At 40.8% G+C, this 15,812-nt stretch overlaps 4 protein-coding genes across 7 annotated transcripts in view; all 4 read right to left on the bottom strand.

Moving 5' to 3' along the window:
* Positions 1-1,629: 1,629 nt before the first annotated feature.
* On the bottom strand, positions 1,630-4,707 carry ctu1 (cytosolic thiouridylase subunit 1 homolog (S. pombe)). The gene is made up of 3 exons (XM_020631116.3): positions 4,554-4,707; positions 2,989-3,489; positions 1,630-2,863 (listed from the first exon to the last, which is right to left on the bottom strand). The coding sequence occupies exons 2-3, from the start codon at positions 3,482-3,484 to the stop codon at positions 2,328-2,330; spliced, it is 1,032 nt and encodes a 343-aa protein (XP_020486772.1). The 5' UTR covers positions 3,485-3,489; positions 4,554-4,707; the 3' UTR covers positions 1,630-2,327.
* Positions 4,708-5,785: 1,078 nt separating this feature from the next.
* crybb2 (crystallin, beta B2) lies at positions 5,786-7,937 on the bottom strand. 2 transcript variants are annotated; one of them, XM_020631123.2, is made up of 6 exons: positions 7,797-7,937; positions 7,390-7,476; positions 7,142-7,260; positions 6,503-6,635; positions 6,259-6,401; positions 5,786-6,117 (listed from the first exon to the last, which is right to left on the bottom strand). In XM_020631123.2, exons 1-6 carry the CDS (start codon positions 7,920-7,922, stop codon positions 5,949-5,951), a joined length of 777 nt encoding a protein of 258 aa, XP_020486779.2. In that variant the 5' UTR covers positions 7,923-7,937; the 3' UTR covers positions 5,786-5,948. The 2 variants fall into 2 exon arrangements, with proteins under 2 accessions (XP_020486779.2, XP_065819915.1); XM_065963843.1 differs by having other exon boundaries at positions 7,803-7,937.
* A 2,631-nt stretch (positions 7,938-10,568) lies between these two features.
* Positions 10,569-13,200, bottom strand: LOC109982029 (beta-crystallin B3). 2 transcript variants are annotated; one of them, XM_020631070.3, is made up of 6 exons: positions 13,046-13,200; positions 12,536-12,633; positions 12,174-12,292; positions 11,924-12,056; positions 11,473-11,615; positions 10,569-11,342 (listed from the first exon to the last, which is right to left on the bottom strand). In XM_020631070.3, the coding sequence occupies exons 2-6, from the start codon at positions 12,608-12,610 to the stop codon at positions 11,075-11,077; spliced, it is 738 nt and encodes a 245-aa protein (XP_020486726.1). In that variant the 5' UTR covers positions 12,611-12,633; positions 13,046-13,200; the 3' UTR covers positions 10,569-11,074. The 2 variants fall into 2 exon arrangements, with proteins under 2 accessions (XP_020486726.1, XP_020486725.1); XM_020631069.3 differs by having other exon boundaries at positions 12,956-13,133.
* A 506-nt stretch (positions 13,201-13,706) lies between these two features.
* si:ch73-138n13.1 (uncharacterized protein KIAA1671) overlaps positions 13,707-15,812 on the bottom strand; it is a 28,301-nt gene continuing 26,195 nt past the window's right edge. The window contains exons 12-13 of one of the 2 annotated variants that reach the window (XM_065963826.1): positions 15,355-15,442; positions 13,707-15,245 (exon numbers count right to left, since the gene is read on the bottom strand). In XM_065963826.1, the coding sequence (XP_065819898.1) occupies positions 15,367-15,442 (76 nt within the window). In that variant the 3' untranslated portion in view covers positions 13,707-15,245; positions 15,355-15,366. The remainder of the gene's footprint in view (positions 15,246-15,354; positions 15,443-15,812) is intronic. The other variant, XM_065963823.1, reaches the window with a different exon arrangement.

Genomic DNA, 15,812 nt, shown 5'->3' with positions numbered 1-15,812 from the left:
AGTCCATTCCTTCACAGTGGGTCGCCTGGGGTCCTTCCAATTTCGCAGTATAATTCTTGCAGCTGTGATAAATCCAACCTTTAAAATGCTAAATTTGGGATTTGTAACATTGTGCACCAATGACTTGTCACAAAGGAGGCAAAGCCTTGGGTGCACTGGGAGAGTGACACCAATCCAATCCCCCAGTATCTTCAAAATACTACACCAAAATGGATGCACCACAGCACATTCCCAGATCATATGTAAATATGTGTCCAAGTCGCTCTTACACTTCCAGCACTGATTGCTATCAGCAATTCCCATCCTATGTAATCTAGTTGGTGTCCAATGAAATCTGTGTAATATTTTATAATGAATAAGTTTCCCCCTGGCCTCTCTGATGTTTTTGCTCACATTTGAAAGAATATCTAACCACTCATCATCTTTAATGGTAGTTGCAAAGTCCTTCTGCCATACCAGTTTGAGATTATTGCAGCAATCCCCTGAGGATTTCTTGTACATTTTATAAAACACTGAGGCTTTATGATTTACCTGAGGTGACTTGAAAAACTGAATCAAGTGATTAAGTAACAGCTCTGCATTCTTATATATGCAATCAAGACAGTGCCTCATCTGTAAATATCTCCAGAAGTTTCCTTTATTTGTAAGTTTGTATTTCTTTTGAAGGTCCTGATATGACATTAATACCCCCTTTTCATTTAAATCGCATTTATTTTTTAAATTTTAAATTGTGTTTATTCCCTTGGATTGCCACTCCTTCCAGTATACTGTTTTCTTTCCAATGCGTAATTTAGGGTTGTTCCAGAGTGAAGAGTACAACTGATTGAATTGTGATAATTTAAAAGTTGTATGAACTGCACTCCACACACTCCTTGAATAGGACATTATGGGATTTGAATTATTTTCTACCTGTTGGGATAAAATGATAATGGGGCAGTATGGATTGACTACGCTCTGTTCTGTTTATCCAATCTAGGTCTATATCTGCTCTGACCCAGTGTTTCACCAACTTGATTATTTCAAAAGATAGGTTATATACTTTGACATCTGGCAAACCAAAACCTCCATTGTCCCTGTCCATACACATCCTGGACATTTTAATTCTGGGTTTCTTCTTATCCCATAAAAAATCGTTAACAAGTTTGTTATAGTGTTTATGTATTCATTATGTTTGAGTTGAACAATACTTTGTTACAGATTATTTTACTAAATCAGTGATTGATGATTCAATACATTTCCATCATAAATATAAGTTGAACCATATATCTACAGTATAAACAGGTATATGTTGGCAATATCTATTCTTTCTGTATTATAAATACATTACATTATTTATTAAACCTTGTAGGGAAGCCAGTAATAAAAATGTCTAATCATGCTCTAGTATTTTTTGTGACTATATTTAATTTGTTCTTTTTAACGTGCCTACTTTAATCTTAAATCATTTGCAGGGCTCTGAGTCAAGTGAAATTCATATGATAGCATACTTTTTAAAAACCGGCAAATATTACAATGTGTTTATGGAATCAATATATTAATATGATCAAATGTATTTACACCCCCACCATGCAGTAAGTGGTTTCCACAGCATCCTGAACCTGAGTCAACAAAACAGGAGAAACAAGAATATGTAGGACAAGGCATTTATTAATTTATAGCTCATGAAACACTTTGGCATGATATGTCATCATATCCAACACAAATTGCTGCATTGAATTTAAGAGATAGCATAGAATAAATAAATAAAACATGCCATCATTGAGATCTTTCTGTGCAGGGGAAAGTTGGTGCAAGTCCTCGTCTCTGCATCTCACACACACACAGTGTACGTTTCTTTAAAGCGTGTGTGCTAATAGACAGGATTTAGACCTTTAAGTGGTGCTGATTTCTGCAATGTAATAACTCCTTAAAAAAAGCAAGAGAAAAACACAGAAGTTCCTTTAACAGACATTGAAAATTGTTTTCCATCACATGGCTGCATGTGACTAGTAATGAAGAAACCCCCAAAAAACAAATGGATACACCTACCATTCCTCTTTAAAATATCATCTTAAGCTCAACAGAAACATTTTTAAAGCAACTGTTAAGTATTTCCTGATCAGTAATCCGAGATAAACTTTTGTAAGTTGACTTTCACCGGTCCGAGGAGTTCAACCAAATTAGAACACTCCATACACACTTTTGATAATTATTGAATTTTTAAAAATAAGAACATTGACAAGTTAGAAGTCTCCTGTGAAGATACAACCCTTGATTTGATAAAATAACTTCACGACATATCATCAGGGTAATTGTACAAAAAAACAACAAAAGCAGAAGTGTACATGTCAAAAGTCGACTGCTTTGAGCTTTCTCTCCTCTTTCTCGGTGAGGGGCTGCTCTGAGAGGATTTTATCAAGCAGGCGGTGGTGTTTGCCTATCCCCAGCTTCGGCAGACCTCGGTTCAGCCCTTCCAGCAGCACGCAGGACTTGCACAGAGGCTGGCTGGAGATGTAGCCGCAGCGGTCACAGGTCCCCTGCACAGGCATCTTCAGGCCCTCCCGCACAGACAGGTTCTCCCCTGAGTGCATGACATCCATTATGGAGCTGGGCCTCACACTCTCTAGATCCTTTAAAAAAGTCCTTGCATAGCCTCGATAAGCATTGGGAGAGTAGATACATTCAGTGGAAAAGTAGTCCAACCTCTTGAAGTATGCGTACAGGACAATCTCTTTCTCATATGCATATTTGAGGGGCTTGCAGCGCGGAACAACTCCATCACCTTCACTGTCTGTGGAGATGGCGGTGCAGCGGCGTAGACGAGCTATGTCCCCTCGCAAGATGTTCATCAAAACTGTCTCTGCCACATCGTCAGCATTATGACCTACACAGAAAAAACACAATAATTCAAACTGTAACAAAATCAAACAAACAAAAAACCCTTGACATGAAGACGACAACTGCCCAGACTAATGTTTAGCTGTTTATTCTTTAAGTTTAAGTCGTTACCTGTACATATTTTGTCCACTTTCAGCATGATGGCTCCTCTGTCGAGTGCCTGCCTCCTGAACACTCCACAGAAGGTGCAGTTGTTTTTAAGTCCCACCTGCTTCACTATAGCATCCATAGTCCAGCCATACAGCTCCTCATACGACACAATCTTCAGCGGAAGCTCGTACTGTTCTTGGTTCCTCTTTACCGTCTCCAGGGAGTCATCTCGATAACCAGTGATCCCCTCGTCCACCGAGAGAAGCATGAGTTCAAGGCCATAGTTATATCGCTCATTTAGGAGCTTCATTACATGTGCCAGCACTGTGGAGTCCTTTCCACCCGAGGCAGCGATTCCTACTCTCTCCCCGTGTTTAAAAAGCTTTGCTGCCAGGATCGTCTGATGCACCTCCTCCTCAAAGGCCCAGAAGAAGCACTCCTTACACAAAGAGTGCCCGGTTTTTGGCCGTTTCATCACAGCCCGCTTTTCAGCACAGCTGCTACACAGGACAGGCATCTTGACTGTTGGGAGACAACATTAAAAAAATCAATAAAATATATTAAAATCAATTTATCAGATGAATCAACTTCAACCACAGACTTAATAGCTCATTGTTTTTTTCTGCAGATGCTTTTGAATAGCTAACCCACAGGTTTCGATGCACTTGCCCTTTTTTCTTTCCTCATTATTCACTTCATGTTTTTAGTAGTTCACTTTCATTTTTCTAACAAGGCTTCTGAATAACCAAATCTCTTTATAGTCAATCAGTTAGTCCACAGTCTGGACAAGCCTGCTCAACAAAAATGTATTTATTCCAGAGACACCTCACAAAAAATAAAATAAAATCTCAATGACACAAAGTGTATAGAAACTATACACTATATATACACACTACACTATACACACTATAAACTATAGAGTGATACTAACTATGTTATGATTACTCAGAGGGTTTGAAATGACAAATTTACTCATAAAGAGTGGAAATGTGCACACTAAATGAACTTACTTTTAAATGAATAAGACAACAGACTCTTGGGAGCTGTTAACAACTAGACCTTCAGTCCAACAACACCTCATATTTACAACAACACCTCATATTTACAACTACACCTCATATTTACAACTACACCTCATATTTACAACAACACAGTAATAATTACATTAGGAAATGTGTGTGGAGAGCTACATTCATAAAAGTTAACTATGTTTTAAATTATGCTGAATTAAAAAAAATAAACGACACAACTCCTAAAAACATCTGAAGTCATCGTTTTACATGGTGACACTTTCAGTAAGACGCAAGGCTGATTTCATTTAGTTCAAGAAGATTTGAGGTTTTCTCGTTTAAGAAAAAAAAAAGATAACCATACTTAGTTCATACAGACAAGACAAGCCCTTGTACTGACTTAAAATAAAACATTCGCCTTAGTAAATGACACACAAATGTCTGGAAGTGAAATGCAAATAGCTATGAGGTATGACAACATGTTAAAAGTCCTGTGATAGTTTAACATCACCAACATGTTTCAGGTGTGACCTCAGCTGGTCTGAACAGTCACATATTTCAAAAACATTTTCATACCAATGTATCCGATGACTCGATGTAAGGCAAGGAAAATGTGTAGCTGAAAATAAAGAAAAATACTAATAGAACATAAACTTGAAACACAAACTATGAAAGCTAGTTAGCATGTTGTTTCATCATGTGTCGGTAGCTCTTCTTCAGAGGAAGTGTCTTTAAGTTGAAAGCCTCTGCAGCACAGCCTAGTGGTAGGAGTCGAGCAGTGCGCCTCAAACTGTAATACACGTCTTCTGTGGAGTTTAATCCATATGCTGCATTACCTACACCTACTGATTACAAAAACAAAAAACTTGACAATATTTACAGTCCACCCATTGTGATCCTGTTTCATAACATTGTCCATTCTATAAACCAGACACAGTTTTCTGAGTCTCTGCAAGTATTTCCCTGAGTGTGCAGTCAAGTTCCTCTCTGGTAATATCATATAGAATAATAGACTGTTAGGGTTGTTGATATCCATTGCATCCAGAAACCCTCTGGCCACATCCATCATCGTTTCTATTCTTTCCGAGTTCCCCTGAGTGTCCACAGCACAATTTATTACCATGGCAACGAATGCCAAAAAAACATTTTCTGTCCATGCAAAATGTTCTTAACATTCCCAGACTGTCAGTGTTCCTTTTCCTAATGTATAGTTACCACTTCTTCTGTTTTGTCCCCATTCTTTTTACAGTTTTGTCACAACAAAGTCCCTTCTCAGTTCTGATTTTGATTACTTTCACCTACTTGTGCCGACCCAGTGTAGTGATTTCCTTTGCGATGTATGTTGCTGCTTGATGTGTATCTTCCATACACTCGTTGTCAAAACATTCATTTCCTCCATATCTCCCACATCTCTGAACTCTTCTGCACACAGCAGCAACATGGCCATGCTATTGACAGCACAAACACCTAAGAGGAGCTCTCTCATAAGGCCTCACTCTGTAGCATACTAAATGCACCCTATCAAGCAAATCGACTTGAAATGACAAGCTCAACGATGTTGTTGTCCTCCCTTTCCCCTTCACTAAATCTTGTCATTCTGCTTGCGTCGTGCACTCCTTCAATGATAAACTGTATTACTGACAGCACTAAAACGCTGTATGGTGCCTGTCCTGTCCATTTAAATGATTCAGAGTCAGTGGCGTTGCTTTAAATCTATCGGTGATGTAGAATTAAGATGTTGGTACTGTATTTTGATTTAGCTGAAGAGCAAAGTGAAGAACATGTAAGTCAAAAGACAAAGTCAAATGTAAGCAACAAGAATTTATTAGTTTGCTTCAAACAATGTTACTACTGCAACAGCTGCAATAGATATCAAAATGTTGTGTGATGGAATGGAGGACAAAGGGATTTGCTGCTGGAGGGGAAATAGGCTGGCGAGGTCAGGGTTCATGACAGGAAAGAGTCACAAGCTTAGTTGACGGGGTGAAAAGCACCCCTCTGATGCCACTGCATGTCTCTGATGCGCCGAACCGACTGGATCTGAGGAATCTGGGCTCCAAACTCAGCGTTGTCTTTGTATTCCCCCTTTTCAAACAGGTACTGAAAGCCTCTGTAGCCTGGGTACTGATAGCCCACCCAGCTGGTGCAGCAGACGCACAGAGATGGGAGACACATTAGAGAGTCAGTTAGAGGCGAAGGGGGGGGGGGGGGGGGGGGGGGGGTAAGAGACATGGAAGTTATTCGTAGTATTAGACAACATCTGCAGGGAGGATGGACTCACGTGCCACTCTGAACCCGCACTGAGGAGACCTTCTCCTGGTAACCATGCGCGTGAAAGCTGGGGACATCATCATCTATGATTTCTATCTTCTTCCCTGCAAAGCTGGGGTTTTCGAAAAGGACAATCTTGTGCTCCTGGCTGTCCTGAGGGAGGAGAAAAAAAACATTGACCCATTGAATGACTCCTCATTCAGCTTCTCGGATGATCATACGGCTATATGATGTTGAATATTGTGCTGTCTTACCACTTTAATCGGGCGGAATGCAACAAGGGTGTCACTACGCCTGCTGTTGGTCCAGGAATCCCAGCGAGGATACTCCCCCTTCTCAAACACATACTGCTCCCCCTTACAGTTGGCCTGCTCATATCCCACCCATCTGAGAAGGACAAGGATTGGTGTGTTAATTGTTCTGTAAATGGTAATGGTAAATGGACTTGAGCTTGTGTAGCGTTTTTCTAGTCTTCTGACGACTCAAAGAGCTTTTACACCGCAGGTCACACCTACACATTCACACCCTGATGGTAGAGGATTCTATGTAAAGTAAGACATCAGAAGTAACTAATCCCATTCATAAACATTCATATGACACCGACGAAGCAGCGGGGGGAAATTGGGGTTAAGTGTCTTCCACAAGTACACATCGATAATGTAGCTGCAGGAGCTGGGGATCGAACCTTTTGGTTAGGAGACATCAGACTCTACCAACTCAGCCACTGTCATAAAAGGGGAAAATCTAATCTGCTTGGCATCTCATTTATTTTTCTGGGTACTTTTCCTCCATAAATCCCTCTCTCTGTGTGTCTGGCCCCCGCTCCCTCCTTCTATGCCTCTCTGTATGTTTGTTTTTAAATCATTTTCTGGCTGTCTCTGACCCACACTCACGGTCCACACAGCACCAGTATGGAGCCCACTTTCTCCACGCCTGCTTCCAGGAGGTTGTTGCAGGGACCAGTCAGCTCGTGGCAGCGTCCCTGGAAGTTTTCCTGCTCATAGATAATCAGCTGTGCACCAATGGGAGACAAGAGAAGACGAAAGGTTTTTTTTTTTTTTTAACACAGAAAAAACACAGTACGTGGAGGAAATTGAAAGTAGCTAAAGAATGATTGTCTCTGTGTTGCTTTTCCTCTCACCTTAAATGCACTGGTTCCTGGCTGCTGCTGCTTGGATGCAGGGATCTGGTGGTCCGTGGCCATAGTGAATGGGTCAGAAAGACGAAACTGAAAGAAAATACAGAAAAATAGAACTTTTAAAATTGTTTCAGAGAAATATATATGAACTGCTACATGATTTAAAACGTTTTATATCTTTAATATGTGCCGGTGTATTTGCTATTTGTAATTGATTTTCTTTTCTAAGTTTACAAAAGTTGCAAAGTTTCCTTCCTTTTGAAAGCAGTATAACAGTAATGACAGCTTTAGACACAGCTATAGAGATTTAACTTTTAACGACTGCACCAAAGGGAAAATATCCTGATAGAAATACTGATCAAAGATTATAAACTTTACAAAATAGAGCATGGCGGACATAAACCTCTTACCAGTACCTGCCTGTGCCAGTGTGTTTGTGATGGCACGACGGGCTCAATATATACGGGACGCCCAGGGGTGGAAACTCTGCCAACAGTACCCACAGAGTCCAGGCCAACTGCAGATCGGCCTGCCATAGGCCCAGCACACTAAAGTGAGGGGTCACTGTGTAGCCCCCCCTCATCCCATCCTGGGGTGTCACACCCCCGCAAAGTTATTTCATTAGTAGTCAGTTTTTTCCAGCCAGTTATTGTTCCACATCCACATGATTCAGCACAAACAGTGCCAAGAGTCCCACACCTACAATGAGCAGACAGAGAGGGAGAAGGTTTGTAACAGTCAGATTTACTGTGAAACAGAGGGCTGGACTGATTTGAATAACAACACAAATTGTTCACTACTTTCACACATTTTGATGCAGTTTATATTAAATCAATAGAAAAATCAGTTCATGTCAAAATGTGTTGCCTCTGTTGTTCAGCAAAGTATTTTATATTGGCTGAATAAACAAAGAACATATTTCCACTGAACACTAGTCCTATGCTGCTGCATGTGCATGTTCATGAAACAAAGAAACAGAAGTTATTACTTTAGATTTTGTGATTGTGGGAATAAAATGTTTTAGTTTAGTTTATGTTATGCAGTTAGTACTTTATAACTTTGATGCAATGATACCAAAGTTAGCATGTGTTACTGCTGACGACAGACACACCCTAAGGTGGAGATTTTGGGTTTAAGTTTTACATTAATAATGTTAAATTGTGCTCATGATAGTTTCTTATTTAGATGCCATTTGCATCAATAATGGGAGTTTTGAACACTATATGAAGAGTTCATTCGCAAAAGAAGATGACTCAGTTTCAAAAAATGACATAAAACCTTTTTTTATTTATTGTTTATTTCAGGTAATATCACTCAGACTGAAGTTGTGTGGCTTTGACCAAGTTGCCCTGGACTGTTTTTGCACCAGAACAGAAATTGGATCATATAACAGCCCTATTTAAAGTGCTAATCAAAACTGTCAGGACACTGTTTTTCAGAATGGCTGTTATCTGTTTTTGCAAATGAACTCTTCACATGTTTTCACATGAATTAAAGTTTTGGGTGTCTGTCCTTCGTGTGGACGTAGAATATGGCAACGACAATAGCAAACAATATTAACACTACATAAACTGTTTATGATGAGTCAAATAAGAACCACTTTTCACTTCACTTTTCACAGGTCATATCCTGAATCTTTTGAATTGAATTTAATCTTTTAAAAGACTGAAAGATGTGCACTTTGGTTTTTTAAATAAAACATATTATTGCAAATCTAGTGACCTTTGAGTGTAAGCCTTTTCTAAAAGTAAACTATTATTGTTATTATTGTTGATCACCATCAACACCTGTAGAGCTCCAGGTTGAAGCTGACCTTAACTAACCTCTTACCACAAATTACAAACACATTATGTAAAAAGACACACCCCAGTTTTATGTGTTTTTGTAGATGTGCTCTTCAAAAGAAACCTAGATATATCTCGACATGAACAGAGTATATTGAACCAAACTGTAACTAAGTGAAATGTTATCGTGACTGGTTGTTTATCTCTACATGTGGTCCATGTGATTGACCGACTACCAGTCCAGGGTGTACCCCGTCTCTCGCCCAATAACAGCTGGCATCAAGTCCAGCCCCCTACGACCCCAAATGGGATACGCTTTAAAGATAAAAGATGGAAATGAAGTGACACGCAGTGCCATATCTGTATGGAGACAGTAAAGATCTTCAGCATATTTCTTGAACTAACAGTTTTACATCTGAAGTGCTCCTCTCCTGTAGAAAACCTTACTTCTCAATAACTCACAGTCAGTAATTGTTAGAGTAGCTGTTATAGATGCATTCAAAGATTTTCAGTCATTTAGAAAAATAGTAAATATCAGGAATTTTAGCAAATTTAGGTGTATGAATTGGGATCAAAGACGTGCTACTAAAAAAAATAGGTGACTTTTCTTGTAGTATTGTATGTTTTCTGGATTGTATTTCACATAGTTTCAGTTGAATAAACACCAGAGAGATCCTTCTGATAGAGGACTAGTTAGATACTGTTTTTCACAATATTCTGGCCAAGATTTGTGATCAATATCTTGCTGTAGATTATCTTCCTCTTGAGGAGGCTGTCATCTGTTTACCCAGAGCACTGCAGGCCTATCATACTGTTTAGAGGTGCAAAATACAATCCAGCTGTGTATTGTAAACTTCATGTTGACCTGATGCGAGAAGGCTTTATGCTGTATTTAAAAAAGATCATTTAATTTAACACTGAGTCATTAGAATAAATAAAAAAATCCAGATCATCTGTATGTATTGTGGAGCTATAACGTGTGAGCATCTCTGAGAGTACCTCCATATATTATTACAGACAAAGGAGAAAATGTGAAGGAAAGGCGAGCACTGTGGGAGGCTGGAGGAGATTCACTGGTATACTCACTCTATTCTCATTCTTCAGTTGACTAAAACTACACACTACAGAGACAAGTATAAGAATAAAAAGGGTTTTCTTGTTGATATTGTGAAGGGAAGGATTTCTAATTTTTAAAACTATATCAACATCTAATAAACATTGTGTATGTGCGGGTTTGTGTCATCACACAATGTAATCATGTCTGCAGATGGAATCAGAAAACTATTATGTAACCTACCAAATCTACTCGTACTTGACTTTTCAGCGGTAGCTCATATTGTGTACTTTGTGACCAGTAATCATGAGGATAGTGACCCATTAAATCCACAGTGATGACTTTGGAAGGGAATGCAGGGCACTCTTTAATAGCAAGCATTCATACAGTATGACATCACTTCCATTGCTGTTGAGCAGATGCTTATCCACATTTTCAATAAATAACTCATGTTCTCCTAAAGCTGCATGAGGCATTTTGGCTTTCTGACTAAGATGGGGAAACAAAAGCAGTTGAAGCAGCACACATGACCTGGCAGTAGAGTCAAATCTAAACACGCTTGCAGTTTATCTTGAGGGGAAAGCTTTGCCAAATGTACATTATTTCCACAAAAATGCAGGTTTTACATCTCTCTTTAATCTTTCAGTGAAAGCAATTTCCACCTTGACTCACAAGTATAACATCACCAACAAACAGGGCCAACTCCAGGTCAAACAACTTTTATTCGCCACTGAAACAAACATGGCACTCCTCACTGAGCACACGCAGCGTTTGCCGTGGTTAGGTGAATGCAGAGAGGGCAGGTACTTGGGGGGGGGGGGGGGGGGGGTGTACTGTGGGAGGATCCTGCTCAACTGGCTCCAGCTGTGGCAGGAGGGGCAGGAGGTGCTGGTGCAGGGTCAGGGTCTGGTCCTGGTCCTGGTCCTGGGCCAGGGTTGGGAGCTGGAGCAGGGTCGGGGACTGTGAAGCAGCCCCTCTTGTGCCACTGCATGTCCCGCACACGCCGGATAGACTGGATCTGAGGAGCAGGGGCCTCCCAGTCGTTCCAGTGCTTGAAATCTCCTCGCTCGAAGATAAACTGGCGCCCCCTGTATCCGGGGTACATGTAGCCCACCCACCTGGAGGAGGGGAGCAAAGTCAAACTAGGATGCACGTCTCACAATATCTTTAAAAAAAACTGTATTGAGACAAATCTTTTCGCACATTAAACACCGTTGAGGAAAAAGAAAGATGTAGGGAGAATCTTACGTTCCGTTTAGAGCCTTGATACTCGCTACACGATCCTGAAAACCGTGACCCCACAAAGAGGGCACATCATCATCCACAATCTCCATCTTCTTACCAGTGAATCCAGGGTTTTCAAACAGGTGTAGCTTGTGGTCAGCACTGTCCTATAGAGGAGGAAACAGACACATGGATTGTTCCAAGCTCTTCCAAAATATGTCCAGCAGATGCTGAATACACTGATGAAAGTGTGTAGGGCTCAAAAGCTCATATTGGAAACTGAAAATTATTTTGGCATGTAGAGCTATTTTTATACCCCGGAGTATACTTTTTTATAATCTCTTTTTGCTTTTCTCAATCTCATGACTATGACTTTACTCTGTGGCTATATTGGCTGTACTACATTCATGCAAATGGCGCTGCAAGTTCATCTTGTTTGCAGTGTCAGGTTTTTGCATTCAAACCAGTCACCCACCACTTTGAGAGGTTTGAGAGACAAGAGAGAGTAGCTGTTCTGACTGTTGGTCCAGGTGTCCCAGCGTGGATATTCCCCCTTCTCCAGAATAAACTGCTCCCCTGTGAAACCGTGCCGGTCATAACCCGCCCAGCTGAGAGAGAGAGAGAGAGAGAGAGAGAAAAAAACAAGGAGAACACAGGCGGAAATATGAGGGAAAAGAGCTTCTTGTAACGTGCAAATTTCAGAGAGTGAATTGGGCGTTACTCACGGTCCAGACTCCACTATCACAGATCCGACTTTATCCAGTCCCTTCTCCAACACATCTTTACACTCTGCGGTAAACTCCGCCTTGCAACCCTGGAAGTTCTCGAACTCAAACACTACCACCTGGATCACAGAGAGGGGGACATAAAGGAGATATCATATTCTTCAGCAGGATACATAAAGTGAAAATACAGACACAAAAGAGCAATGAAACCTGACCATAGAATAAATCAAAATACTGCAGAAACTTACAAAACCTTAGTTTTCTGTTCACCAGGACTGCTCCAGGTGTGAATGCATGTGCATGTGGTGTTCATGTGAGACTGGGAGTAACCCTTCTCTGCATATCGGTGGTGGTTCACGTACCTTGTATGTGGCTCCAGCTCCACCCTGGCTCTTGCCTGCTGCCAGCTGCTCCGGGGCACTCTGCTGCTCTGACATCCTCCCGATCCACTGCTCCTCCACTTCATGGCAGCAGCACACACAGATAGAACAGCATCCATCATGCATGCAGGTGTGGTTCAAGCACACATGGGGAGAGATAGGTGCAAAAGAGGGGAGAGGGGGGGGAAGCTCAATGTCACTTTTACAATTAATATCTCATCCCTAAATGAAGAATTTTTTAAATGTTACTGTAACATCAGTAGCAATAGTTGCTTACGGATTCTGTACAATTTTATTTTCCATTCACTAAATATGATGGAAAAAAAATACAACTTTTCACTTTAACTCTAAACTCATGTGTTTTATCACACGCCAATGAAATTATACAAAAATCCTCCAAACCTGTGTCTTCAACTGCTGCCGCACCTTCTAACTCCATTGCATCTGTGTTATTACACGTGGTTACTGATGTGTCCAGAGTGAGGACTTTACCTGGGTTTTGCCTGCTAAGAAGTGGTAGAGTCCCTCTGGTTCACTGCCACTTGGTGTTTGGTGGGGTCGAGCCATTAGAGGGCAGGGACAGGGGGGTATTTATGGTTTATTTCTGGCCACAACAGCAGAAAACGTCGAGCTGTTGATACAGCAAGTCTGTCGCTCACATTGTGTCCGTAACTCTGCCTCTCAATAGGCAGCTGTGTTGGCACACGCTGCCCTGCCTGTCCGCCCTGCTGCCAGCGAGCACTGTGTGCGGGCACGGGGAGAGGGAGCCAAGAGGATTCAGCAAACAGCCCCGCTCAGCACAAACATACACAGACTCACACTCCCGCAGACTATACCCAGTCTCAACCACAGAACAGTTCCTCACAGCTATCTCGCATATATAGTTAAAATAATCAGCTAGAACAAAAGCTGTGTGAAGCAAAATTTCAGCAGAAGAATCTGTAAAATTCCCAGATTTTATTTTTTTACATGCCTTGCTTGACTGTTACAACTTTTAGCAAGTCATTTAATTTGAAAAAAGGACTCAGAGCTTGATTTAGGCTTTCCTTGAAGAGCACTAAAGAGCATCTAATAAACACACAGGAAATGGAGAAAATTTATGATTTGTCAACACAATTAAACTTTGCCAAAGAAATTCGAGACAGACGTGTAGTTCATTTTAATAAGAATTTATTTTTCGCTTTAGGACACTGGCCAGAACAACACAGTGCAATATACATCTTTACTTTCAAATAAAAAAAAAAGACCAAGGGCATAAAAAATAAACCCTCAACTTGAATGACAAAAGCAAAACATCATGTACATATAAACCGGGGACAATCAATCCATTAACACATTCACTTGCATTGCATGAGCACTCCCTCTATACAGGAGACGAGACGCGGCCGACAAGATGGGGCAGAGGTCAGTACTGAAGTGCATCAAGTTACAAAGTGCTTTAGAGAAGAGCCGAGTGAGAGGGGGATGGCCAACAGGAAGATTACAGAGAAGCTGGTGCAAATGTTTCAATGTTTTTGGAGTGTTTTTAGAGATTAGAGTCATATTAACAATGTAGCAAACAAACCATCCATACAGTGGAAGTGTGAGCCAAGGCCCTGACACTCTGAGCCGGTCAGTTGGAGCAGTGCCCGGTTTGACAGCAAAGATTGTGCATGCACATGAAGGGAACACAAAAGAGGGGGATTGCACATTTGTTTGAAAAAACATAATGATTGAGGAGTGTGTGAGGCCTACCAAGTGAAAGTATGGCTTCTAATGAAAACTTCCAGCTACATAATTCTACCTATCATTCAATGAGACAGGCTGATTAGTGTTTTTATAAAAGATCTGAAAGAGTTTTTGTGCTGATAAAGAGTGTGCATGATTGACAGTTGCAAAGTCGCTTGGCCAAAAGTCCTCTGTTCCTCGTCCAGAACAACAAAACGATATTCAAACAAAAAGATATAGAACACGCTGCTGTGACACCGCTAAAGTCGTGGAGTGTATGAAGGTAAACCTTTCAAAACTAGCTCTCTGTCTGATTTAAATCAATGATAATACAAATATAACATCTCCTGATTACAGATATAACATGATGTACGCTTTTGCTGACGATCAAGCCAGCAGTGATTTGTTCTCTATGTTCAAGAAGGAAAATAGTTAGTGTCTGAAATGTTATCCTATGGCAATGCTTGTGTAACTCCCATCAACAACTCCCACTGTCTGCTAAGACGCAAACGTCTGGCGCCCACGACTTGTAGTGATGCTAAATACAGACATATTGTAAGGGCTGGATTTTACTCCAGCATGTGAGGAAGCACGTCCAGGATAAAGAGGCATCATGGTCCCACAAGTAAACCTTTTCCTGAAATGTGTCCTGACAGGAAGTGACTGCTCTGTCTCACACTTCTCCTGGTCCCAATAAAGTGTTTGTGTGAAGTTCCTCCTGGTGCAGGAGAGCGTCCACGGCTTCAAGCATGAAATGGATAAAGCGCAGCAGCTTTGATGTTTTTCTGCCTCCTTGCTTGTTTGTTTTCCCATAAGATAAAGACTCTCCATAAAAAAAGGCACCATGCACATGTATCCACCCAGACGGGAGGAGAACAAAAATCAAAAAAAGAAAAATATACATCAGCAGCTGTTGATCCACCTCTCCTCTTCTGTGGGTCAAACATTAAGGCTTCTGTTTCATAGATTCATCTGTTAAGGCAACCTTAAGGGGGGAAATGAGAGGAGAACAGCTGTCAGAAATGCAAATGCATACAAGCTGCTCTGGTCTGTGTTGTTCTTGTTTTTCCACACACACTAAGCGATGATCTCACCTCATTACTTACTTAGCTCTCATTTTCATACTGACTCAAGCGCTTCTTGGACTTCAGCTCTTTTAACCACTGGGGTGATTCCTCCTCACTGAACAGATGAGAGGACAGACAACATTGCTACGCTGAAATTGAGTGCAGGGACAAACAGGAACATTATGTGCTAAAAATGTCCTGTTTCCCAAGAAAATCACACCCTGTCCACATTGTGTATTTCATAGTTTACGCTACTGCAGCTCCTCTAAATAGGACACACTTTGAATGCAGTGTGCATACGACTGGGACGTCCTTCTTTTTCATAGCATTGCACCATTCATTTTGATCCTCTTGTTCACACTGTCTGTCTTACTCAATGTAAATTAAGAGTTTAATAATAAACAATAATAAAAAAATGTTTTCTCCTAAGACTTTCCAAGTTTACTCATTTTGATAGCAGACCCTTAATGTAAATTGTATCACTC

Source organism: Labrus bergylta, chromosome 2, assembly GCF_963930695.1.
Source record: "Labrus bergylta chromosome 2, fLabBer1.1, whole genome shotgun sequence".
Classification (NCBI taxonomy): domain Eukaryota; kingdom Metazoa; phylum Chordata; class Actinopteri; order Labriformes; family Labridae; genus Labrus; species Labrus bergylta.
Note: the sequence above shows the minus strand (reverse complement) of the source record. Positions and strands in the feature narration are given on the sequence as shown.